The 26,215-nt window shown below is 42.2% G+C and overlaps 1 protein-coding gene across 1 annotated transcript; it reads right to left on the bottom strand.

The window, feature by feature from the left end:
• Window positions 1–21,102, bottom strand: LOC311052826 (rho-related GTP-binding protein RhoA-D). The gene is made up of 5 exons (XM_084068040.1): window positions 20,963–21,102; window positions 7,378–7,533; window positions 3,535–3,655; window positions 1,016–1,146; window positions 1–589 (listed from the first exon to the last, which is right to left on the bottom strand). The coding sequence occupies exons 2-5, from the start codon at window positions 7,531–7,533 to the stop codon at window positions 416–418; spliced, it is 582 nt and encodes a 193-aa protein (XP_083924166.1). The 5' UTR covers window positions 20,963–21,102; the 3' UTR covers window positions 1–415.
• Window positions 21,103–26,215: the final 5,113 nt, after the last annotated feature.

Here is a 26,215-nt window from a genome sequence, read left to right as displayed (position 1 = left end):
TGACTGATATATATGTAAAGTATATATATATATATGCACATATAAATACAAACATACATTCATACATACATACAGGAGGGGGAACTGAGGGAGACAGGCTCCTCACACAAATAGGCTGGTATGCTGGTGAAGAAACAAAGAAACAGACAAACAAAAACCAGCAGCAAATGGAAGGACAAAGCAGGAACAACGTGTGAGTAGTAGAAGAAAACAGAAAAGTACAAAAAAAGGCTGATTTGTTTTGCTTTTAAACAGGTGTGTCAGTCTTTCGTATTTGCCTGTGGCAGATCTGTGTTTGTGATGTAAATATAGTCCAAGAAAGCCATTGGTTGGTTTAAAAGGTTTTTCTCCTAAGGTCGCGCTGCGGGGAGGTCTTCCCTCAGTTGCTGATTGGTGGTTTGGCCCGTTCCCCCCTTCACAGCAGCAGGCAGCCGCCCCTCTTCTTGCGCTTGCGAACCTGCAGCGCCGCCCTGGTGGCCATTTCAAATACCTCCCGCACGCCATCCTTCGTCTTGGCCGAGCACTCCAGGTAGCCGAAGGCACTAATGCGGTTGGCCATGTCTCTGCCTTCCTCTGGCTTCACCGGCTCCTACAGAATGAATGCACAGTGCATCAGTGGTTTTCAAAGTGGGGTCAGCAGGGGACCTCTGGGGGTCCTTCCAGCGGGTCCCCAGCCAAACGAGTAGTTTAGATTCACGATATCACTATTTCACCGACGAGTCATTAAGACCTTACGATACAGTACATATCATTACATCACATGTGGACAAAATGGTCTTTTCATAACAGGGTTCCTAATACAGAATAATTTGAAACTGGAATCTGTGGCCTAAAGAAAATGTATTTGGAGGTCCATGACATGAAAAAGTTTGAAACCCCTGGCCTGGCCTGCATGCATACATACATACATACATACATACTGTACATACAGAGTTCATAAGGCACTGGTTATACAGGAGACAGATGTCTTACTGGGTTCTACTGATAAAGTAGTAGTACCAAGATAAACACACACCTGTTTCATCTTGGCCAGCTCTCTGCGTGTGTGTTCGTCATTCCTCAGGTCCTTCTTATTCCCCACCAGGATGATGGGGACATTGGGACAGAAATGCTTCACTTCAGGCGTCCATTTCTCTGGAATGTTCTCTACAAGAAACAGAGAGACACATGGTTCCATTGAAGTCCAATCCTGCTGTTGTTATCCACTTCACTCACATTCCACCATTTTGCCCTACAAGGAGAATTGGTTGAGTCCTTCCCCTTGTCACAGTGGAGACATAAACACTCAGTCTCAGAGGCCATTGACCCCGGGCTGATTCTCGGTCTAGGCCAGTGGTGAAGACCAGTGTTCTTGTTTTCCCTGGAAGGAGATGCCATACTGAGATAGTACAGTAGGAATGTTAGCTGTGGCACAGCCAAATCAAAACAGTATGGGAGAAAAGCCCCATGGCGGTGGTTTTACAGAGGGGGCTCTATACATCATGTCAGCCAACAGGGACAACTTATTTAAAGACTTGGGAGGATACTGAGAGCCTAGCCAGAAATACGTGATAGATTATGCTCCCGTTTGCTTACAGGAAACGTCAGAGCCTCTAGTTTCACTGACATGTCTGTATCGTCATGCAGATTGGAAGCAACTGCATGAAAAGAAAAGGTTCGCACTCAAACAAACAATGTCAGCTTCTTTTATAGAAATAATGTAGAACACCAAACTAGAAAATGAATTGGCACTGCACAGTGCCAATTCATGCATGACATAACACAGAAAGCAAACTAATCAATCTACACAAGTTATGCAGTAATGCATAGCACCACGGTAGCCTGGAATCCAACCTTGATTCGCTACGTTCGTCTTTTTCTCACTTTCGTTACCGAGTCTGGCCGGGGTTCTATTTGACTCAAATACGTAGCCAAGTCAGGAAGTGACTAGAGTTTTACATTGGACAACACTGGTCCCGGCCCCCCTACAGACCAATCAGACGCCGCGGGCTGTTTTCTCTCGTTTGGGCACGGAGATAGGAGGCTTTCCACACTGTGAACTTAACTAATGTAGTACCACGGCACATGCATATTCAATTGGCCCCTATACTGTACTGTACATGTGTGCACACACCCAAATGTAAACACTCATACTGTGTATTGAGCCATATACAATACATACATATGGGTTGCGGGTGGTGAACTCGAAGAAAGCGAGCACTCCTTTTTCAATCCGACTGGTTTTCCAATCATTCAGACAGACAGACAGAATTTGTTTTATCTTATAAACCCATTTCTTATCTTCCATTTCTGCTGTAGAGATCTGTAGAGCTATGTGTCCCTTGCAGTAATTATTTCCCTGGGGATGCCCTAAGGATTAATTTGCACCAAACTATTCTTACTCAACGGATGTTGACTCTTAGGCTGAAAATCTATGACGCCGACATGTCATAAATCCTCACCTTCCTTCTCTGTGCTAACCGCTTTCATCAACCCCTTTTAACAATTACAATGGAACATGCCATCCTGTGAATGCTAGCAAGCTACATACTTGTCATTTTTTGGATAGCTACTGTACAGTATCTGTTGCAATTTAACCAGTGCAGTCTTGCCTGCACCTCATGTTTTAGCAACTTTCACCCTGTCGTCCCTATTGGGCATGTCATTGTAGGCATAAAAAAGAAAAGAAACCCAAACAAAATGTGAAAATAGGTGAGCTTGTACACCAGCTAGTTTAGCTATTTGTCAAATGGTAAAGTATATAGGGCTTAAGTGGTTAATGCAGTGCTATGCAAGGCGTCTCATCCGTGGCTTTCACAATGACATTCCACTTCCACCACATCGTGGATGGAGCCGGGTCACCACACCTTGTGCTTGACACTGCCCTGGACAACTGTGGTTGTTGTTGTTTCTCCATGAAGCACAAACAACCCGAATGTCCCCGCCCCATTCAAAATGCATAATGGGTTCATGCCAGTGTTGTACCCTGTTCAATCTAGATTTTCCTGTAGAGCTCCTACCATAGAGTGACTGGACAAGGCTATAATGCAGATGTAGTCTCCTGCAGTTTGCATCTTCAGTAGCACAATGCCATGATAGTTTGCCATCTACATTAAACTACCCAGTGTTGAAAAGAGCTGAAAAACATGCAGGAGAGCAAACTCTTTCCAGTAAATGTTGCATGTACACACGACCTGTACAGGTCTTGACATGTTCCTTTCCAGTCAAGTTGTGGAATGATCAACTTTCTTCTTGCTCTGGGAGGGAGGGCCCTTTTAGACTTATTGTAAAAAAAAAAAGACTCAAAAGGCTTTTAAATAAACACCTTGCCAAGAGGTGGTCAGGCTGGCCAAGTCAGAACAATTTTTTAAAGCACCTCTACGGGCCACACACTTAATCAGTTAGTACATCAAATCCTTATCCTTTTTCTGTCTGTTATAATCTTCTTGCGATCATTTTATTACGATAACCTTTAAGTCTTATTTTATTACGATAACCTTTACGTCTTATTTTATTCCACAACATTGTTAGATGCCGAATTATGTCCAGCCTTACCTAAACTATCAGGGCTGTCTATGGAGAAACACATGAGGATCACGTCTGTGTCGGGATAGGAGAGAGGCCTCAGTCTGTCATAGTCCTCCTGACCTGCTGTGTCCCAAAGTGCCAGCTCCACCTGAGAAGATAAAAAGGACAACACATTTAACTTAAAACAGAGAAGGGAGGGTCAACCGGAGTCGAAATGATTGAGTCTTAGATAAATTGGGGAGACAGTCAGGGAGCCTCGCTAATTTAGAATTAAAAGAGAAAGGCTAGATAATATATTGGGGAAATTAACTTCAATTTCATGCCTTGTCATTTAACCCATTAAGACGGGGAAAGCATCTGTGTCATTTTAGATTTTAGTGTTGGCTATTCAAAAATAGCAGATATACAGTACAAGTTCACAGTGCGTCACTTCGTGCCGTGCTGCGAGCTTGTAGATCTGCTATTTTTTTAAGCGAACATTTTTAACTCAAATCTTTGCGTCTGGGAGTCCCTGGAACAAAATATTTTTGGGGTGGGGTCGGCAGCCAAATACAATTTTGGGGATCCTTGACATGAAAAGGTTTGAGAACCACCGATACAGCAACATAGGTTTTTCAAAAAAACGTTAGGATTCAGAAGACACTTCTAGAATCTGCCTCAGGTCTTAATGGGTTAAAACTAATTCCCCTGAGCAGGACGTGGCTCCCCAGGCTCTCCTCCAGTTGTTAATCAAACAGTCAGCAGCTCCTGAGAGGACTCCATCTGACCTGATCTGGATGGAACAGATAGTTTGCCAAAACAAAACCTGCACTGCAAGAGACTGCAGCACACATTAAAGTCTGGGAATGTGCTCTGCAGGAATGTCTTGATGTACAGTAGCCTAGATATGTCACTTTTTTTCATCATGTGGCCTGTAAGCTGCTCAGGGCTGACGGTAAAAGTCTGCCAACTGAATGCTGTCTCTTGGCTGCTGCATGGCACAGTGTTGCCCTCCCCACACACACACACACACACACACAAAGGCAGTAATCTAACCCATACCACTTCAAAAAGTGGTAAGCATTTCAGTCAAGACAAAAAATGGCAATCGGTTTCGGTTTTGGCAGACTAGATCGGCTTTTATGGCTCGCTGCTGCATGGGTGTGCAAAGACTTTGGTCAGGATAATCCCCCAATGGTACATAAAAACAGATGCTGGTAGGTGGGGCTGGGTGACAGGGGTTGAGTAAGTCATATAAATGCTTGACATTATTGACTGTGAATGATGTTTGAGGGTTTACTTGCGCTGTAGTTGCGCACTACTTAAGGGTCGATCCGGTTTAAGGTAGAACTTCCTGATTAAACTTACATAATGTCAGTGAATTAAAGTTCCCCAGTGAGTAGCCCCTGAGTGCATACCTACTGCCTAGTGTCACCTTTTTATTAGGTTTAAAATGGAAAAAAAGTGACATATTCGTTGTTCAGTTGGACTATCATCTAAATCCGAACTTCACTCAGCAAAGCCAAGCCTGGGGGGGGGAGAAGGGGGCGTTTCCCATGGGAATGTGTTGCAGCAGATTGAGCTGTGCCACATTTCCTGTCTAGGAAGATGAGGGTAGCCACGGCATGGCAAGGCAAATCCACTTCTATGGGTAGCCTGGTGCCACTCTCCCAACTCTGTCCTGGCATTCGGTCACCACTGGGTGTCTCCCAGGAGTCAGCCAATTCAGCCATAATTTACTTGTGCTTACTGTGCTTCTCAGCTCATCCAAATAGGATCTCTTCAGGAAGCATCAAACCCATCTGCAACCCTCTGCTTATCTGCTCAATGTCCACGACTGCCAGCACTGAAGCATATATATATGTACCTTCACATTCAAGTCTATTCCACATTGGTGAAATTGAATGCTCAGAAGTGTGGCACGGCGGTTAATATAACCGTATCTTGCATGTGCAGACTGTATACAAATTAACCACATTAACCCAATTCTGGACTTGAGTCGCGTTGTGAGCTTGCATTGTCACTTTCAGAGTAGAGGGAACATAGGTGGTGGTTGGGGGGTAGCGTATTATAGACCCCTGCGGCGGACACCGGTCAACTATAGGGTTTAAGTGGTTAAAGCGGTGGTAGAGCCTTGCACCATATTGCAAAAAAAACAACTAAACTCAGATTTGAGGAAGTGAGCTGATCCAAGGTTTCACAGCACAGGAAATAGGGACAGGAAACGGGGCATTAGTCATAATGTATTGTACAAAGGTGGGTAGGGAGTGCCAGCCAGGCCTGCGCAGGAAGTCTGTGACGTTCCATTTCCTGTTGTTGACTGTTGGGTCTACACTTCCTTGCCAGCCTCAATAGACATAAGGACTTCCTGTCTGTCCTGCCCGCCCACTCATCTCCCTCAACCACCGCCATCCATTTCGTCCTCTCTTCTGTCATTGTTTGAACTAAAAAAGACTTCCTGTCCCCTCTCTACTCTGAAGGTTGACATGGTCAGAACACGCGAGTACTGAAGCGATTACTTTCCACACGAGCCAAAAGACTTTAGGCGAGTGCATGTGTCTCACTGGAGCCTCTCAGCATCCAAACCATCCTCCCCTGTTTAACCCATTAAGATCTGAGGCCGATTCTACAAAATGTCTTCTAAATCCTAACAGTTTTCTGAAAAACCTATGTTGCTTTATCAGTGGTGCTCAAAACTTTTCATGTCATAGTCAAGGACCGCCAAAATGATATGCTAAAAAAAAATGTTTTTGAGACCCCATCTCAAAATTATTTTGTTCCAGGAACCCCCCAGAAGCAAAGATTTGATTTAAAAATCTTCACTTTTTATTTTTTCTCCCAAAGATTTTCACAAATATTCTAGAAAATAGCTCTCTTGTGAACCAGAGAGTAGAGAAGAGGACAGAAACATTTTACGACCAACCCAATTGAGACTCCTACTTGAAACAGGTGCACATACAGTAAATTATATAAACAACATGAATAAACATACGCTACTTTGTTGCTTTAATCAAAGAATATGGTCTAGACGTGCTCTATAGAGAAATTCTATTGAGATTTGGTGCTATATAATATAATTAAAGGTAGGGTAAGTGATTTTCTTTGGTTAAAATAAGTGTTAAATAGCTCTATATTGTGATAGTACTCATTGCTATAGAGTGTTTGTTCAGTAACAGGAGTCTCCTCGTCTCTGCACCTCTTTATTAAACAGAAAATGCATTTTCGTTTCAGTTTAATTTCCAATTTTATCCAACCAGGGCAGAGAACTCAATCAGGATACAGATTAAACAAGTGAAATTGGAAGTGATGACACTAAGAAATGAGCAGACAAAATTGGAACTGGAACACTATACAAATTAAGCTTAAAAATGGGTACTTTCTCCTGATTGGCTAAGATTTTGACACCTACCGGAAAATGTATTTTCTGTTTATTAAAGAGCTGGAGAGACGGGGAGACTCCTGTTACTGAACAAACACTCTATAGCAATGATTACTATCAGACTACAGTGTTTTAACCTTTTAACAAAATACTTTTAACCAAAAAATATCACTTACCCTACCTTTAATCAAAGAATATGGTCTAGACGTGCTCTATAGAGAAATTCTATTGAGATTTGGTGCTATATAATATAATTAAGTAAAACTGCATTAATTTGCAGGGTGGGGGCTCCTGTTGGGAGGGCGGGGCGCCCTCTCCAATACAATGGTAGGGGAAACAAACAACACATAGTTGTCAGGGGTCCCCCAGGGCTCTACAATAGGTATGCTACTTTTATTCCTGCACCAAATCTCTTTGCCCCAGAATAAGGACGCTACGGTTCATGTGTTTAAAATCCCGCGAGTGCAGATCACACGTGTCGCTGACTGTGTGTGTGTCCTTCAAAACCGTACCTGCTTGCTGTCCACCTCAATGTCAGCGATGTAGTTCTCGAACACAGTGGGGACGTAGACCTCAGGGAACTGGTCCTTGCTGAAGACGATGAGCAGGCAGGTCTTTCCACATGCTCCGTCACCGACGATCACCAACTTCTTCCTGATGGCTGCCATCTGCCAAGCAGAATAGAACACTTTAACAAGGTGTCTTTTATTCAAATGATAAAAATGGTGTATCAAATAAAAACCTTATTCATATAGCACATTTACAACAATCGAAATTGACCAAAGTGTTGTACATAGAAGGCATCAACAGAACAGGCCTGTGCAACAACATAGTCACACTGACAGGACATGCAAAAAATAAAAACATATGAAACAAGAAATGAGTCTTGAGGAGAGATTTAAAAACCCCAATAGTCAAAATGTATAATGGCCCGGTCCCCTTTTATTGAATGTACCCTTTCTTTTTCTACAACTACAGGAAGTGATACTGTATTTTAGCTGAAATAAGTTTTTCCTATCATGTCTCAATGTCTTATTTTGTTCCTGTTCACTGTGGTTTCTAGAAAAGATCCTCCCCCCCCCCCCCCCTCCTATAATTTTTGTTTCGTTTTTTTGTGAGGGAACCGGGGAGGGTGGGTTATATGTGAGGTTGTATGTCTTTATACGTGAAAATCCTATAAATAAAGTTATAAAAAAACAATAAAAAAACAATATTCTGAGCACTTCTAATGGGAAGGGATTGGCTGTTCCAGAGCGTGGGGGCAGCAGCAGAGTAAATAGCGCCTTTATTCCAAAGCACTGTGCGTTACATTCACCAATTCACACAAAGTCCCACACCGACGGTGGAGGAAACCCAACGTTATCACCCGGAGGAGTCAGAGGGTCAGTGCCTTTTACTGAGGGACATTTTGACATTAAGCCAAGGAGAACGAACTGGCAACTGGGAACCTTCCATTGCCATTTCCCGTAAGTGGCCGCTCTACCTCCTGAACCACGGCCCTAGTCATTCATTCATTCTTTATTTGATCCGTTCATGGTAGTGCATAGCAACTCCAATTGTTGGCCTTGAATAGTCTTTTCAGAGTCTTATCTCTAAAAAAAAGAGAATGCAGAATGGGCAAAATAGGAACAAACTCCCACACAAGCGCTCCGAGTCAATTCTCGGAAAAGCACGGTTGTAGCATGGCAAATCCATGAACGGGGGGGAGGGGAGGGGGCAACAAGGGAGTCAGAGCGAAACCGAGACCGAGTGAGACTGGCATTAAAAGAGGGGAGAAAGGAAGGAGAGAAGAGGTGATCCAAGTCTGTCGGAGAGCCGCACCCTCTTCCTCTTCCCTTTCCTATGGGCTGTGTGTGTCCTGTCCTGTGGGCCTAGGTGGAAAACAGAGCATGGCAAGGCAGAGGGTTCAGTCAGTGTTGGCCTGGAAAGAAGAAGAAAAAAGAAAGAAAGAAAAAGAGGGGGGGGTTGGGGGGGATAGCAGGCGGCGCGCCACAGTCCTGGGAACACTGCAACCCCACACAGGCACAGGATGCAATGCTCTACATACAGCTAGCCCACGCGTGGTCTCTCATACACCAGCACGCAGCAGCACCTCTTAAAAAAAAAAAAAAAGTGCTGCTGCTGCTGCATCACCTTGGCCTAATAATTTATAGCACCTACAGGTTTGGTTGGTGACAGGCCTGTATTGCACACAATTCTTTCCCCGACTCTTTTTACTCGCATCCCTTAAAGGTGTGTCTGAGTGCAACCTGGCTTGCAAGTGAAAAGACACACACACACACACACACACACACACACACACACACACACGCGCACACACAGATCAATAGCCATCTACCGCAAGCTGACAATAATGGAGAGGAGGCAGTAGGTGATGAGACAACTGCTTGGCTGGCTGCCAGCAGGCTCAGCCTCCACAGCTAGGCCTGTCACAATTATTACATAAATCGTCTAAATCGCAATTATTTGAGATAGTCGCAATTATTTTTGCATAAATCGTCATAATCGTTTCCATGTGGAAAAACGTTCATCCATTTTCAAACATTCTCCAAAGATAGCAGAAATAGATGATCTACAAGCTTTTATTTTTTTCATTTGAAAGTATAAAATTATTAAATATGTCAGTAATTTAAAGGAGACCAATTTCAACTTAAAATGAATTTTCAGTTCCCTGCCATTTGTTGACCAAAGTGTCCAAACCTTCCCTGATTAGGAACAGAGAAATATAGCAGTTTTTACAGGCTCCACACACTTAGCAGCAGTGAATGGTTTCTTGGTGAGTTGGAAAGTGCTCCGAAATGGCACGGAGTCCCTTTGACACTAAGCATAAGCTTGTCCTCTGAAACAAATGAATTTGTCCACTGAAACTGAAACAAATGAATTTGTCCACTGAAACTGAAACAAATGAATTTCTTTACAGACAGGATGACATCTCCTGCAAGCGTGTCTTCCTTTCCAAATCCATTAAGACCAGGAAAACGTCTGTCATTTTAGATTTTAACCACTTTAACAATTATCTTATACTTTGGCCATTAAGAAATAGCAGCTATACAAGCTCATAGCGCGCCACCGAGTGCTTGTAGATCTGCAATTGTTTTTTAAATCATGATAATTTCAAATCATGATAAATATGCAAATCTTTGCATATATATTTTTTTTAAGCGAACAATTGTAACTCAAATCTTTGCTTCTGGGGATTCTACAAATGTCTTCTAAATCCAAACTATAATGTTGCTATAAATCCACACACACACACACACACACACACACACACACACACACACACACACACACACACACACACACACACACACACACACACACACACACACACACACACACACACACACACACACACACACACACACACACACACACACACACACACACACACACACACACATAGCTGTGCTATGAGCTTGTATATCTGCTTTTTTTTAATAGCCAAAGTATAAAATAATGGTTAAAGTGGTCACACAGATGCGTTCCCGGTTTTAATGGGCTAATGCAGTTGTGCCAAAAACCACGCCCATTAGGTATGACGTTTGTTGTTGAGGTCATGCGTTTCGTGCAATGCAGCTTGGCTGCTCTAATAAGTGGTTTTCTTTCAGTTCAAATGACAGTATGAAAAGTGCAAATTATAAAAAACATAAATATAATAAATGAAATGTAGTACCTGTTGAGATTATTTTTAGTATTACAGGCATTCATTTCCTTCGTGAATACTGTGTTTGTATTTTCCCATGATTACTGTGCAGACTGATGAACATGGAAAAATAAGGCAGCTATTACAATGTGCTTATTAATGTGTTATTTGTTTTCTTTATGAAGGAGATTGATCATGAAATTGGACCAATTTGGAAGTCTTTAAAGCATTACTCAGCTAAACGGCTTTTTCCCCCTGAATTGTGCCAAGACGGAGTTTCTCGTTAAGGTATCTAACATCAATCACAAGAGAATGCAATGTTTTAGTGCTATACAACACTAAGAAAAATGTGGAATTTATAATGCTTCAATGCAAACACTTTTGTAGTAGAACAGTGGTAGGAGGACTGTCAAAGTATTGGTACTACTCCCAACTTTCAAACCCTTTTCCTTCTGCTACGATTTACTTAACCATCCTTGGCCCACTCTTTTTGTCCCTCTACACAAAATCTCTTCACTGCATAGCCCCATCTACATTTATTATCAATTTTTGCCAAATGTCCACCTATTAACATTGCAGTGCAGCCCGTGTTAGGTAAATATAGGTAGTAGCCTATGTTAACAACTCTCTCAGGCTTTGATAAGAATATGAGCCATTAATAATAATTGTTATTATAACTATTTAATAATGCATTTCCTTTTTTTTCCCCCCCACTTCATTTGAACTTACAGAAAACAGCTCAATAGAGACATTTTAACCGAGTAAAACGTTAAGAAAAGGAAATCGATTCCGGGAGGTTTGGAGCAAAGGTCATTACATGTGGGTGTGGTTTTGGTACAACTGCATTAGGAAAGAAAAATACACCTCCTGGAAGGGTTAGTACATTCTGCACAGCGTGTCTGGTTCTACTCTGTAGGATAATAAGGAACACTGCCAGATACAACGGATGTACGTTTTGTATATTTTTCCTACCCACTCCATACTAACACTACACAGAATACAATACATAGTACTGAGGTTTACAAAGAGAATTATGCGTTATGTGCAAGAGCTAAATGAATGTTTCATATTGTATCTTATCCTGTGGGACAAATGCTGCTCACACAGCTTGTATTAGCCATAGGCATTTGCCTTGGTGCACTGTAATAACACTTACCAACTGTGTTATTCCTTATCCTACCACATATTTCTTTAGCTGGAGTTCTTCAGTCACACACACACACACACACACACACACACACACACACACACACAAATCAGGCCAGTGTTGTTGGGTTGTCTCTGGAGAAAGCCACCTGTTCTCTGTGATAGCAGGCTGCTGCTTAACTCCATACATCATACTGTCACTGCCTTAGGACACACACACACACACACACACACACACACACACACACACACACACACACACACACACACACACACACACACACACACACACACACACACACACACACACACACACACACACACACACACACACACACACACACACACACACACACACACACACACACACACACACACACACACGTACGTGACTGCTAGCTACAATACAACCCTTTCCATTCGCAGTTAGAGATGGCTTCACAAAATGGAGCTTGTGTTTTATTTCTCCTGACACGATACTGTAATGCGGTTGGTTGCTGATGGCTGCTCAGAGTGCCGCCTAATAAAACTGCAGGAATAGATGTACTTTGTAGGAGTGATGAGAGCCCATTCTGGCCAGTGTGTGTGTTCCGTTACAGGATATTAACCCATTAAGACCTGAGGCCGATTCTACAAATGTCTTCTAAATCCTAACAGTTTTCGGAAACACTTATGTTGCTATAATCAGTGGTTCTCCAACTTTTTCATGTCAAAGACCCCAAAAATGATATGTATTTGGCCGCGGATCCCCCATCTCTAAATATTTAATTTTTCCTTCCGTCTTTTACGTCTTCCTCCTTTGGTTTCTGCCCCTGCAGTCAATTCAAACTTTACTAGCACAAGGAGGAAGTCCAATCAGACCAGTCTTACATTTTCTCCATTCCTCCCCCATGCCCTTTCCCTGAAGTCAGAGTCAGACACTTCTGGCCAGGGACGGGTCTAAGATTTCACCTCCTCATTCCAACAAGTGTTTGCTAAAGGATAGTAACACTGATGCGTGAACGTTAACGTTGAGCAGAAACCAGCGTAACCGAAAGCACAACACTTGATGAAACCAAGGCCAGTGCTACCAGTAATACAATGCCATGGATTGTGCTCAGGCCTGTCTCAAGATTTTTGCTCAAATGTTGAGCAAATTCGTATGAAACATATATGTAACAAATATTACATTAACCTCATTAAGTGATCAAATGAAAAAGTTGAAAATCCCTATACCACTCCCCAATGCAATTAACCTCACAGCCAGACACGTTTTAATATTGGGTTACTTTCAAATCAATTGTATACCAAAAACGTAGTGACATTTTCAAGCAATAATTAATTATCCCTATGCCTCGAGTTTCTTTTGCCATGGTGGTGCATCAGCCTCAAAGAATGGTTATCTATGCACTGTCACAGACTTACAATATACCATAGATAAGAGACACTGTCACAGACGTACAATATACCATAGATAAGAGACTAAATGGATATGACGACGATTGAAAAACATGTGCTGGCTTGGTATGAAATTGCTCACATCTCCAACAATGTATGAGACAGAAACGCTGTAAACGAACCAGCTGCATCGCATTCGCATGACAACTGAGCTGTGTCAAACCCAAGGGTTATGACTCACATCACATTCACAAAGCAATGGAGAGAGACTGCAGGCTGAATGGTGAGCCATCAGATTCTCTCTCCCTTATCCACACACTCTCTGACCTTCCCATGTGACTACGCCAGAATATGTGTGTGTGTGTGTGTGTGTGTGTGTGTGTGTGTGTGTGTGTGTGTGTGTGTGTGTGTGTGTGTGTGTGTGTGTGTGTGTGTGTGTGTGTGTGTGTGTGTGTGTGTGTGTGTGTGTGTGTGTGTGTGTGTGTGTGTGTGTGTGTGTGTGTGTCTTGGGATAAATCGGCCTGGCTTGCATAATGTTAGTCCCCGAGTGAGGTTGCAAAAAGGGCAAAGTTCTCATTCCTCTCTCAGAAACTAGTGCTCTTTTCTCCCAGGCAGGTCTGGCGTCTCCCCTCCGTGCTGGAGTAGTAACACATTAGCCAGGGGGCCATTCTTGTTCACTGGACACCAAGGGAGAGGTGGTTACATTAACACACAAAAGCTTTATTGAGTTTCAGGAAGACTAGTGAAGAAAAGAAGGCGCTCTACCCGTTTCTCAAAGTCTCAACCCACTTTCTATTCAAATGCATCAGTGACCACAAAGTCTCCATGCAAATCATGTGTTTGAGGACCCGTTTGATTTATGTTAAGCACAGGAAATTACGCTTTTATTGTACGATCGCTTTCGCTTACACTGGTCTTGGGACCTACTAGGTCATGCAAAAATTAGTACTGTAAGAAAGTGCATTTCACAGTCAAAAAAAAGGTCTAACAGAGCAAAAGCCCTAATTGATAGTGCTTCAGAACATCAGATGAGATATCATTACCTTGCATTATTTAGGTCTAGTAGACAGAGTGCTAAATGTAAATAAATGTCAAACACCAGGAAGATTGCAACAACGTCAAACCAACAGGAAAACCACACAGTGCTTACTCAGCTGACATCAATCACTTAAACCTATACTTAGTGGACCGGAGTCCCCCAGCGGCAGCGTTCTATACTCGTAGGCTCCCTCCTCTTTTCGATTTACACTAAATGTCTTCACCGGAAATAGCCGATCCAAGTTGTTAACCCCAGAATAAGGACACTAGAGGGTTCAAGAGGTTTTTCAGCTGACCAACCATATGAAGTTATAAATTACATTACTTCACTCGAGGCATTTGAGGCATGTCTGCTGGTTAGCAGAAGGGATTACAGTACATATACACTGTTGTGATTGTGGTGAGGAAAGAACCAATAATCTACTTACCCCGCCCCCCCGACCCACCCACCTCTCTCTGACAAATTTGTCGAAGAGGAAAACTAATTGACTATTAGCAGCACAGATATCCTGTTGCATGTACAGTAATTAAGTGAAAGTGAGGAGGACTGCAAATACAGATTAGTTTATTAGCGATTATTCTATTGATTCATTTCAAGAATCAATACGGTCTTATTTGTCACTAACAAGCAGCGATGATGGGCCATGATGCTAACACAGTATACTTTTTCAATTAACTGAATAATCTCAAAGTGTATTTTCTTGACACACACACACACACACACAAATCTGACTTTTTGTAATTGACTAAATCAGTCTGATAAACCACTTAAACCTGATGTTATACGTCACCATACAATGGTGTCATGCAAAGATTTTGAAAATAGCAGATGTGAGGTCAGTCAGTGTCTACTGGGATTGTGCATTGCAAAGTTTGACGCCGATCGGTCCAGCGGTGTCTGAGATTAGCTGTGTAGACACAGGCTCACAAACACAAACACGGACAAAAACAGAAGTATTCGCCCTCATTGTCTGCCTGGCAAAGACAATGATGATGATGACCAACAAAAGGTCACTGTAAGTTCACATGCAACATTAACTGTGTGTGTGTGCGTGTGTGTGTGTGTGTGGTGAACCATGGAAGGACGTAAGCGGTGTGGAATGTCTCACCCACTTAAGTTCCAACACCCTTATCCCCTAAATACACAACACCCCTGGTCCCAATCAGCCTTTATCTCCACTTCTCTCTCCCAGGTCCTCTTGCTTCCGTTCACATTTTCCACTCACAGGCTTGTTAACCGCATGAACCCTACCGTTCCTAAAGCGAAAATAGCCGATCTTCAAGCTCACAACACGTTGTGATGCGAGCTTGTAGATCGGAGATTTGGGGCAGAGGGGGGGGGGGGGGGGGGAGGAGGGTACCCACCTGGTAAACTAAGTAGTATACAGGGTTTAGTAGAGTGTTGTGGTCAGATTATACATGAAGGCCTTAAATCAGCCCACACACACCATAAAGATTTGCATGCAAATGAGTGTGCAGTGTGTATGCGGGTGAATACAAGTTTATAATAAAACTAGACTACGCTTGATTTCACACCACACAGGGTTTTATATATCTCAACTCATTTGCATATTATACGCAGCCTGAGGTGAGTGCTAAACTCTGGTCGACCTGACCCGATCATAGATACCAGTGCAGTAAACCAGCAAGCTCTCTCGCTCTCCAAGTTTCTTTTTCTCATATTTTATTGCAAACATCATTCAGGCTTAAAAAAAAGGGACAGACTGAGAAAAGGCTGCCAAAGCAATGTTGGACTCTGGTGGAACTTTGGGTTGTGCTCGTGTTGGGCGTGATACAAGTCAAACATAGTCAAATCATTTCTACCTGTTGCTTCTATGCTCCATGAGCACAAAAAAAAAACAAAGTAGCGATTCCATTCACCGTCATTCATGGTGACAGGTCTCAAAATAGAAAAATCCCACTTTTAGCACTTTACTGCTTTGTTTGCAAAGTAGCAAATCAGGGCAATTTTCTCCATGTATTACCAGAATATCTGTTTTTGTGTGTTTAGGTGCTTTGCCATGATTTACAGGCAAGATATCTTCACTTTTGCTGCATAGATTAGAAATGTATGACCCAATATATTCTCCCCATTGACTCGCAACCATGTAGAAAACAGGCCCACGAGAACCCCTACTCTTTAAACTAGAGCTTTCACCCGGACCATTTATTTGGGGTCAAAGCTACTGTTAAGAAATACTGCTGCACACAGTTTACATTAGATAATAGCCATTTTTCAGTCTGCAGACATATGTGGGCTCCCAAAAACGAAACTATTACTTAATATGTTTTTAATTACTCTGGGTTTTTCAAACATGTTTAGCAGGTTGGGCTTAGATGTTCTGGCCTACGCTCTACAGTTAGCCTGGGGCTGGCTGGTAGTAGGAGGATGCATGCTAGAGGTGTAGGGAGGGAGATGAAATGGGTGCAGCAGGCTGAGCCACGGACCCGAGCAGACGTTTGAAATAGGACAGAGCCATTGAGACTCCCCCGGCCCAATTTATCACAGAGCTCAGCTTGGCTCAGAGCAGAGAGAGAAAAAATATCACAGAGATTTATCCATTCATCCACCCCCAAGCTTTCACTGCAGTTCAAACAGACAGACAGAGATGGAGCGAAGCAGGATGTAAGAGAGGAAGAGATGGAGGGACAGAGGTAGAAAAATAATGAAAGAGAAGAATTGCAGCAGATGTGGAGAGGACATAACTGAAAGTCTGATTAATATTCAGAAGAATATGAAGAAATAGGCCTACATAAGTGGATGAAGTAGTCATAGGAGGAACTTGCGGAGTTAGCTAATCAGGGTTTGGGGAAGAAATTATGACTGCATTTCTCTTCCCAAGTCTTCTACAAAGACTCCTAAAACACGCATCACCCCCACACTCCCCTCGCTAGGTCGCTGAAAAAGCTGACCTGATTGTACCCCCACCTCCATCATCCTTCCTCTGTGTTCCCTTCATTGTCACCCTCCCTCTCTCCTTCTGTTCTGCCTCCTCTCCTCCAGGCTAGTACTGTTCTCCGTCTGTCTCTGTCTAATCCCATCCTCTCCCTCTCTCTCTCTCTCTCTGTGTGTTGCAGTGTGATGTCACCATCAGGGAGCTAATGTTCTGTATCCTTAGGATGCCACACTCCTCCTTTCCTGCTGACACACACCAGCACAAATAACAACTTACAATCTGGGCAATAAATCGATACAGTGTCGATAGTGTGCTATGAAGACTAGATATCGTCTGGAACTATCGTGATATGGCAGTAACTCCTAAGTGTTTTCTTTTCCTGGTGCCCTATTTTATATTTTCAAACTTTTGAAGCTGTTAGATATGCTATTTTTGAACACACTCAATTATTTTGTGTTTAAAGATTTTCGCCAATAATAACATGCCAACATAGGGAACCAAGGGTTAAAGTGCTTAAAGGCTGCATTACAGAAAAGGGGTGTAATTTTCTGAACTGCATGACTGTTCTATTAGCCTTTATCCACTTAGTTGCTATCTAGACTTTACTCAATTATTTATTTTGTGATTATATTATTATGGCCAAAATGTCGATAGAGGTATATGGTCAATGAGAGATATTTGATTTTGTCCATATGGCCCAGCCCTAGCTAAAAAAAAAACACACACACAAATATAACAACCAAGCTAGATGGATTCATGACAACATTCTCATTTGAGCAGTCCATCTATCAGAAACAAGGGAAGTGTAGGAAGTTCCTACTAATAGGAGCTTGGACAAAGGCTAAGCTTTCTGAATGATGCAGTGTCTTTGAGTGAGCCTGACATGCCATTAAGATACTCAAAAAGGAAAACCGCCCATCCCTCCCTGTAGCACAAAGACGCTTGTGTTTTAAAAAGCCATTTTAAAAGCCAGTATGCCTACAGTATCTATGTGCTGCACTCCATTAGCAATACAATTTATGTTTGTCATCAAAAACAACAACACTAACACAAGCCAGGCATTTCTCACACAGCTTTGACTCGTGAGATTGCAGTCTCATTAGTTGCAATGTGACCATGACATTGATCACCTATAGACCACTAGTGAGGGAAGGTGGTCTTGAAAACCATGGCAATGCTGAATACACATCCCCAGCAACATCCAAAAGGGAGAAGATTCCCTCCAAAGATTATCCAGCTGCCGGGGGTGGTCTTACCTTCCAAACAACTGCTGAGGACACGTTACTGTATAGTCCCAGCAGCAGCACAGAAACAAAAGCACAGCATCCATAGCAGGTCAGTCAGTGACAAAAACGGGCCGAGACGGTTTCGAAGAGGCATAGGGGGCAGCAGGAGCATGGTGAAATGCCCTCTGGCTATCCTGGAGCATACTGGTCCACAATGACTATATCTACAGTATGGGGCCTTTCACACTGACCTACTGAGCAACTCAGTCATCTTAGTTCTAATCTAAAGTGACTTCAAGGAGAACAGTGGTTTAGGTTCGTTCACAGGGTTCCAAATGGACCCTTACAGGTCTGTAACTCTGAGAGTTATGGGGGTCCTTGAAATTAAAAAGGTTTGAGAACCACTGATCTAGGAATAAATAATAATTCCATTAATAGTAACTTGCTTGTATCGGATTGGCATACTCGCTGATATCGATACCAGCATTTTAGGTGGTATCGGCAGCTTCTCCGACACTGGTATCGGAACAACTCTACTTAAATCAAGGACTTTTTCCACCTTTCCTTTTGGTGCACTGTGTGTGTGTGTGTGTGTGTGTGTGTGTGTGTGTGTGTGTGTGTGTGTGTGTGCGTGCGTGGACTGTGTTGTCATGCGAGATAATGACCATGCCCAGTCCAAGTCCACTACCTGTGTGAATTGCTTGGTCAGCAGTCAGCTGTTCCTCCACAATGACATCATACATAGTCCACACACACACACACACACACACACACACACACACACACACACACACAAAGAGGATGATGTGGGAGAATCTTTGTGTGCATTCCTCCTCGCCAGTAGACAAGAGAGGCTGCTACCACCATGTATTGTATTAATAATAACCAGTGTATTACGACGTAGTAACTGAAATGGGGAATAGCCCGTGTTTTATTCCACAAGTCCGAAGGTTTTCTTCCAATTAGTTGTCTTTTATTTGTGCGAGAGCAGCATGTGGCAAGGAAAGGAGTTAGTTTATGGAACATGATGGTCTTGTTGCTACAGCGGATTCAAAAGGGTGTGGTGACTCCTCGGCAGTGTTGCCATGTCGGCTTATTGTAAGCGACTTTGGGCTTGTTTTTCTGTAAAGTTGCTTGTAAATATTGGTAGTTGCGGGTTGCGTTTTTTTGGGCTGGTTTCTTAAGCATAGTTGCTCATTACATTTTTTAAATAGCAGATCTACAAGCTCACAACGCGTGGTCGACTATTTTAAAGTATCCGATGCATAATAGGTGTAAGTGCTCATGTGGCCTACTGTAAGTTTCTTCTTTTGGGCTTGTTTTCCTAGACCTGGTTGCTTATTTCCTCACAAGATATGGCAACACTGCTTCTCGGAGAAAGGAATGTCCTCGGGACAGAAACAATAATGTTTAAAGCAGCAGTTTAGCAACAAGCGAGCAAAGAATAAAAGGTTTTATATTACAAAAAAGGGTCATTTAAAAAGACAGGGAAAGTGTCGTATATCATCAAGTGGTAATTGGTTTGCGTGATTCTTTTCTTCGCATTCCTAAGTCTTTGGTTTCCCCGAAAAAATGCTTCGAATACCGATCGATTCTCTCTCTCTCTGGCCAAACAGGTTTCCTCTCTCTCTCGAAGCAAGAATGAGGAGAAACTTTTCACAACAACAAGGTAGGGCTGATGGTGACGACGTTGTCCCCGTTGGTGTTAAGTCCAAACCATGACACCATACAATCACAGTTATTTGCTGTAAAAACCCACCAACCGTTTGAGTTTGTAGATTAGATTTGTTAAGCACTAAACCAGGGGTCTTCAACAGGGGGTCCGGGACCCCTAGGGGGCCCTCAGAGTTACTACAGGGGGTCCGCCAAATCTTTGCGTGATATGATTTTTGTTTTGTACCTTAACCACTTGAACCCTAGCATCCTTTTTCTAAGGAGAACTTTACCAAAAAATAGCAGATCTACAAGCTCACAACGCCTCGCGCTGCGAGGCGTTGTGAGCTTGTATAGATCGGCTATTTTTTTGGCAAAGAGGTGTTGGTGTAGAGGGAAAAAAGAGCAGACCAAGTACACAAAAAAAGTTAAATCTGACACAATTTTATACAATATAGAGGGGGTCCCTGCTTCATCTCTCTCTCAGCTAGGGGGTCCTTGGCCTGAAAACGTTGAAGACCCCTGCACTAAACCATGACCCCGGGGGAAAAAATGTCGAAATGTCTGTTAATAGGAACATAAAACATGTGAAAAGATTGAGAAAAAATGAACTATTGTTCAAATGAGGTATTGTCTTAACCTGTTTTGATTCAATAAAAGTATAAAAAATAAAACATGACCCGAAAAGATTTGTGCAACGAACCAACACGCCGAGGTTGGAGGAAGGAAACAGGTGTGTCCACCGATTTTTCAACACTTATTTTCGACAGACACAATGTAGTCAGAACACAATGCAAGCATTGTTCATAATGAGCAGACGTGTTACTTAGCCAGAACACAATGTAACATTGTTACTAATGAGCAGACTTGTTACAAAGTAGCAAGTCTCAACTCGCCGAGCGTGTTGGTAATAATATTCCAGGCTAAAGCGACATGCCTTCTTCTTCGTCTTCAGAAAAGAATCGCCTTCAAACTGACACCACCTACTTTTCCTTCAGAGCGAGAAACAAAACTCACTTCTGAAGTCGATCAAGGTTCGCTTTTACATTACGAATAACGATTTAAAAAACAAACAAAATCAACAGCGAATATACGATTAATGAACTTTTCTCACCTCTCCCAGCCTGTGCTTTCACAAAATCCAAAAGAACTCCCGTCTTTTCTCCAGTCCTGATCTGTCGCCCTTCCCTTATTGCAGCTCTGATCAGTGATCAGGATGTATTGGCTTTGCTTGGGGACTCAGTCTAGTGTGTGTGTCAGCGGCGTTCTGTTCAGTGTTGCCATGTCCGCCTATTATAAGCGACTTTGGGCTTGTTTTTGCTTGTTGCTTGTAAATATTGTACAAGTTGCTTGTAAATATTGGTAGTTGCGTTTTTTTTTGGGGCTTGTTTCGAAAGTGTAGTTGCTTATTTGGGTTTGTTTTCCTAATGTTGTTTAAACCAGTGGCTCTCAAACATTTCCATGTCAAGGACCCCCAAATGATGTATTTTAATTTGTCCACGGACCCCCATCTGAATTTTTGTGCCAGGGACTGGGAGGGGCCCCCATACCAGTTGTTGAAAACGTTTACATTTTAATTGTATTTTTAAATAGCCAATCTACAAGCTGAAAATAACCGATCTTTTAGATTGGCTATTTTGAAATGTCCGACGCATAAGGGTTTAAAGGGCCCATGTAGCCTTTTGGGCTCGTTTTCATAGACCTGGTTGCTTGTTTCTCTCGCAAAACCTGGCAACGCTGGTTCTGTTCCGTTCCTCCTACACTACAGAAAAAAGAACCTCCCATACAACGTCGGAGCGGCCGCACGCTATTGGCTGCGGGGACGTTTTTCAACCGTTACAAAGGACTGAGGTCCCCGCCCCTTTACGGCGGTTAGAAAATAATGACATCATTATATAAGGAGGGGAGGGGGCTCACTGGTGTGTGTGTGTGTGTGTGTGTGTGTGTGTGTGTGTGTGTGTGTGTGTGTGTGTGTGTGTGTGTGTGTGTGTGTGTGTGTGTGTGCGTGCGTGCGTGCGTGCTTGCGTGCGTGCGTGCGTGCGTGCGTGCGTGTGTGGTCAAAGTTTTCCCATGCAGGCATAGGGCTATTGCATTGGTTCTCAACCTGTGGGTTGGGACCCCAGGGGGTCCCCGCATGATTATAAGAAAGAGGTAAATAGCCAATCTACAAGACGTTGTGAGCTTGTAGATCTGCTATTTTCACAATATTTTTCTGTGGAACCAAGTCAAACAAAATGTAATGCCTCAACTCCTACATTCCATGTGCAGGGTTGGGGGTCCCCAGTTCTGTTCAAATATGATTATTTTGGGGGGTCACGGCCTGAAAAGGTTGAGAACCACTGGCCTACTGGACAGTATGAGAATGCTACTTATAAATGTAGGATGGAGAATATATATAGGACATAATTATCCATGACATGTCCTGCATTTATGAGAAGGAACTTTAACTCATTTGTGGGCTGCAATCAACCCAATTAAGTTACAAGTGAACGGTAACCAAGATAATCTATCATCTCACTTGTTTCTCCTGCATCCTGTACAATTTTTCTCTCCAGATTGGATACAATTCCGACCTGAGACGGGACATCCCTGTTATGAAAAAACACCATGATTGTATTTTCTGTTTATTAAGACAGAGACAGGTAACCCCTATTATTGAACACTCAACAATAACAATAATTACTATTGGACAGTGGTGTAAAGTAACTAAGTACATTACAATTATTTGAAAACTTTAGTTACTATAGTTACTTTGTAGATTTTGATTATTATTACAAAACATACACATTAACCACTTCAACCCTATATACATTTCAGCCATTTTAAAATAGCATTGTGAGCTTGTAGATCTGCTATTTTCAAAAGATAATAAGATATGTATCCAATTTATACATTTGAAAACTTGTGAAATGGGCCATTCTGCATAATTAGTACTTTCCACTTTTGGTACTTTAAGTACATTTTGATACCAGTTGTAACAGTGTCTACATTGCAGTATTGATACCTTTACTGAAGTAAAATATATAAATAGCTATCTAACACTTATTTTAACAAACAATATCACTTATCACCACCTTTATTCCACCACTATTCCCAAGTATCAGAGACTGCTTATGATATGCAGTGTTTTGTATGTTATTCATAGTTATGTAAGTTCAGAGGTTGGGTGCTTAAGGCTTATTATTATTCCTCCTTGTGTAAGTAAGGGGACTTTTACTCCTACACTCATAATGTAACACAGGAAATCACACAGCCAGGATTTGTGCTTTTTAAAATTCCAATCTCTCAACAAGGTCATCAGTTCACCCACCAGAGCAATAGCAAGTGCATAGCAGCTTTAAGGTCAACCAAATGAACCTCAGAGTTTGAGCTTCCCTATTCTGGGGCAGGCGAACATGCAGCAGAAATAGCAGATCTATAAGCTCACAACGCATTAAGGTTAACCAAATGAACCTTAGAGCTTCCCTATTCTGGGGCAGGCGAACATGCAGCAGAAATAGCAGATCTATAAGCTCACAACGCATTGCAGCGTGACGCGGTATGAGCTTGTAGATCGATTATTGGTGTAGAGCAGTGGTTCTCAACCAGTGGTCCGGGGACCACCAGTGGCACTTGGGGGGGGGGGGGGGGGGGGGGGGTACCAGGGGGTCCCCAGCTAAATTAGTTAACATAGCGCCACAATAATTTTAACCAGTTAGCTTTGGCTATTAAAAAATAGTAGATATACACGCTCATAGTGCTATGAGCTTGTAGATCTGCTATTTTTGGAAAATCGTGAAAACGTGTGCATATCTTTGAATACATCTATATTTTAAAGCGAACATTTTTAACTAAAATCTTCTGGCACAAAACTTTTTTTTTTGCTATTTTTTTTAGCAATCCCCTAGAATAAAGTCTTGTTGAAAATGTCTTGACAGCAGCATATCTAAAGTCATGCTTCTCAGGGGAAAAAGGTTGGTCACAACAAGGCTTAGCTTTAAGTAGCCTAGTATAACCACAGTGCTGCCACATCAAATTTGAATAGTATGATTTTTTTTTGTGTACTGGCTCCTTGACAGTACTTTGGGCAGTTCTCTGCCGTTTCCATGGTAATACCCACATAGTTTCAGATAAAAGGAAGCAAAGACCCGTAGAGTACGGATGCTATTTCTGTATGCTAGGGAGAGATATGTGTTCTCAAGTACAGCAATTCACAGAGGACACATGTCTCATGGATTTTTACTGTTGACCCTGCTCTCTGTTTCTGTATGTCTCTCTCTCTCACGCTATTTATATATGTGCTACTGTATTTACCATCTGCCATAGCTCACATACAGTACTCAGACATGGGGGTGTGTGTACCACACAAATCTATCCTGACACTCTATACTGCCATTTAACACAGGAAATCCACCCTGACCCATGGGCCTTAACACACACAAAATTGTGCAGTGTTTTTTTCCCCCCAGATTAACATTCCAACAATGTAATTCATCATCCATTGTCAAAACATGGTTACATAAACATTTTGGAAATATACTGTATAACTGCTGAAATGACAAATATTGCATTAATGTGGATATACAGTAGGCTACTTTTGTCAGACTAGTATCACTTTACAGTACTCATCAGTGTGGTTCAAGATTGGCTTTACATTGGGTCATAATGTCAGGGTTTATTTCAATTATTTTCCTGGCTCACTGTTCATTATACCTTAGTTAACATACTGAATTAGTTAATATAATGTGTCATTAATACAAAAAATTGGATTGCAGTTTTATACACGGGTGCAGTAGCAAATAGTTACGCAAAAGTAAGGTTGAATAAGACAGAATTAGATTCGGTCAGATTCAGTAATCTTGCATAGCCAGACGATCAGAGATCTCCACCTACCAGAGGTGGACAGTAACGGAGTAAATTTACTTGAGTACTGTACTTATTGTACATATTCTGAGGATCTGTACTTTTCTTGAGTATTAGATTTCTTCATTACTTCTTAAGTAAAAAAAAAATCACACCCAGTGTGAAGTGGGCGGTGTGTGGTCATCACAACATGACTCACTTTAAAAAAAGGATAAATGACTTTTTTTAAAGTCCATACTGCTATTCATAGGGCTGCACATGTGTCATGTGTTTCGCTAGCCAATCACAGTCCTGAATTTGCAAAGTCAGCCAATCACATTACAGTTAGTGGTGATGACACTAGCTGTAATGTGATTGGCTCATATGAAAAAAGTATCGATTTGCATTAACAATGGAAGGGTTAGGGGGTACACACATTTTTTGGTCGGTGTCCAAAACTCACTTATAGGGGGCGGCTACACCGCCCCAAAAATATGGAATTTCGTAGAATTTCTGGGAAAACGTATAAAACTAGAGTACGGTCGCACCGGACTGATATGCCCATAGCCTATAGAGGGCATAGCAATGGCGGCCATTTTGTGATGCCACAGATAGAAAACCCATCCATTTTCCCCATAGAGATTTCTGAAAATATTGATACATTATTGTAAGCCTGGCACCAAGCAATCCAGGCTCTTGCATGGCTCTTATGGTGCATGGTGAATCATGACCCTAAAACATTTGATTCTGTGGGGGAAAAAGAAAAAAAAAACTATAATAAAATATATATAAAAAAATCACACCCTGTGTGAAGGAAGCGGTGCCTTTGATGAGCCCCGTATTGATGTTGTCATCAATGTTTGTTTATTGGACAGACACACACCACACAAACAAAGTCAGATATAGAGCGGTTGGCACCGCTAAAAAAATACCCTTTGTTTTGCGGTTTTCAAATATTGTTTTTCACAAAATCAAATGTTTTATGGTCATGATTCACTAGGAGCCTGGATGGCTTGGTTCCAGGCTTAAATAGTTCATATAAATATTGTTTTATCTGTCAGTCCGTGTCCTTTTTATACCCATATATGGAGATCAATGATGTCATCAGTATATGCCCAATATGGGCATGCCCCCTTTTGTGCCCATAAAGTCACAAATCTGCCTGATTTGTTTTCCCCTGATGCCATGAAGACACATTGCAGTAAGACAATGAAATAAGCCTCAGACTATATGCTCGGACGCTGCCCTGTCCTGTTGGTCGGCAGGCGATGTACTGCAGGATATTGTGTTTAATTGCATTACATGCCGATGGCATTAGGATGTTGATCACATGACCTGCACTGTGTTTATGTGTCTGTGTTCAGGATGAAGCCTGTGCTATGCATGTAGCCTATAAGAGCAGTCGCCCGAAACGTTGCCTTTTGTGATATCTTAATGAGTATATATACTTCTAATGGGAGCTACAGTGTGCAGACCTGCTTGTTTTCCTTCTCACATTTCAACCTGTTCTTCTTGTCCTTCAAGATGAACCAGAGGTTGCCAGCAA

This window comes from Gymnoscopelus microlampas (assembly GCF_963454915.1).
Source record: "Gymnoscopelus microlampas genome assembly, chromosome: 10".
NCBI classification, from domain to species: Eukaryota; Metazoa; Chordata; class Actinopteri; order Myctophiformes; family Myctophidae; genus Gymnoscopelus; species Gymnoscopelus microlampas.
The sequence above is the reverse complement of the archived record's forward strand: the minus strand, read 5'-3'. Positions and strand labels throughout refer to the sequence as shown.

Excerpts from the sequence above, each read along its gene's own strand:
- LOC311052826 (XM_084068040.1), bottom strand. The coding sequence starts at position 7,533 with ATGGCAGCCATCAGGAAGAAGTTGGTGATCGTCGGTGACGGAGCATGT. Across the intron at positions 1,147-3,534 it reads AGACAGCCCTGATAGTTTAG|AGAACATTCCAGAGAAATGG; the intron begins GTAAGGCTGGAC and ends TGTTTCTTGTAG. Across the intron at positions 590-1,015 it reads AGCTGGCCAAGATGAAACAG|GAGCCGGTGAAGCCAGAGGA; the intron begins GTGTGTGTTTAT and ends TTCATTCTGTAG.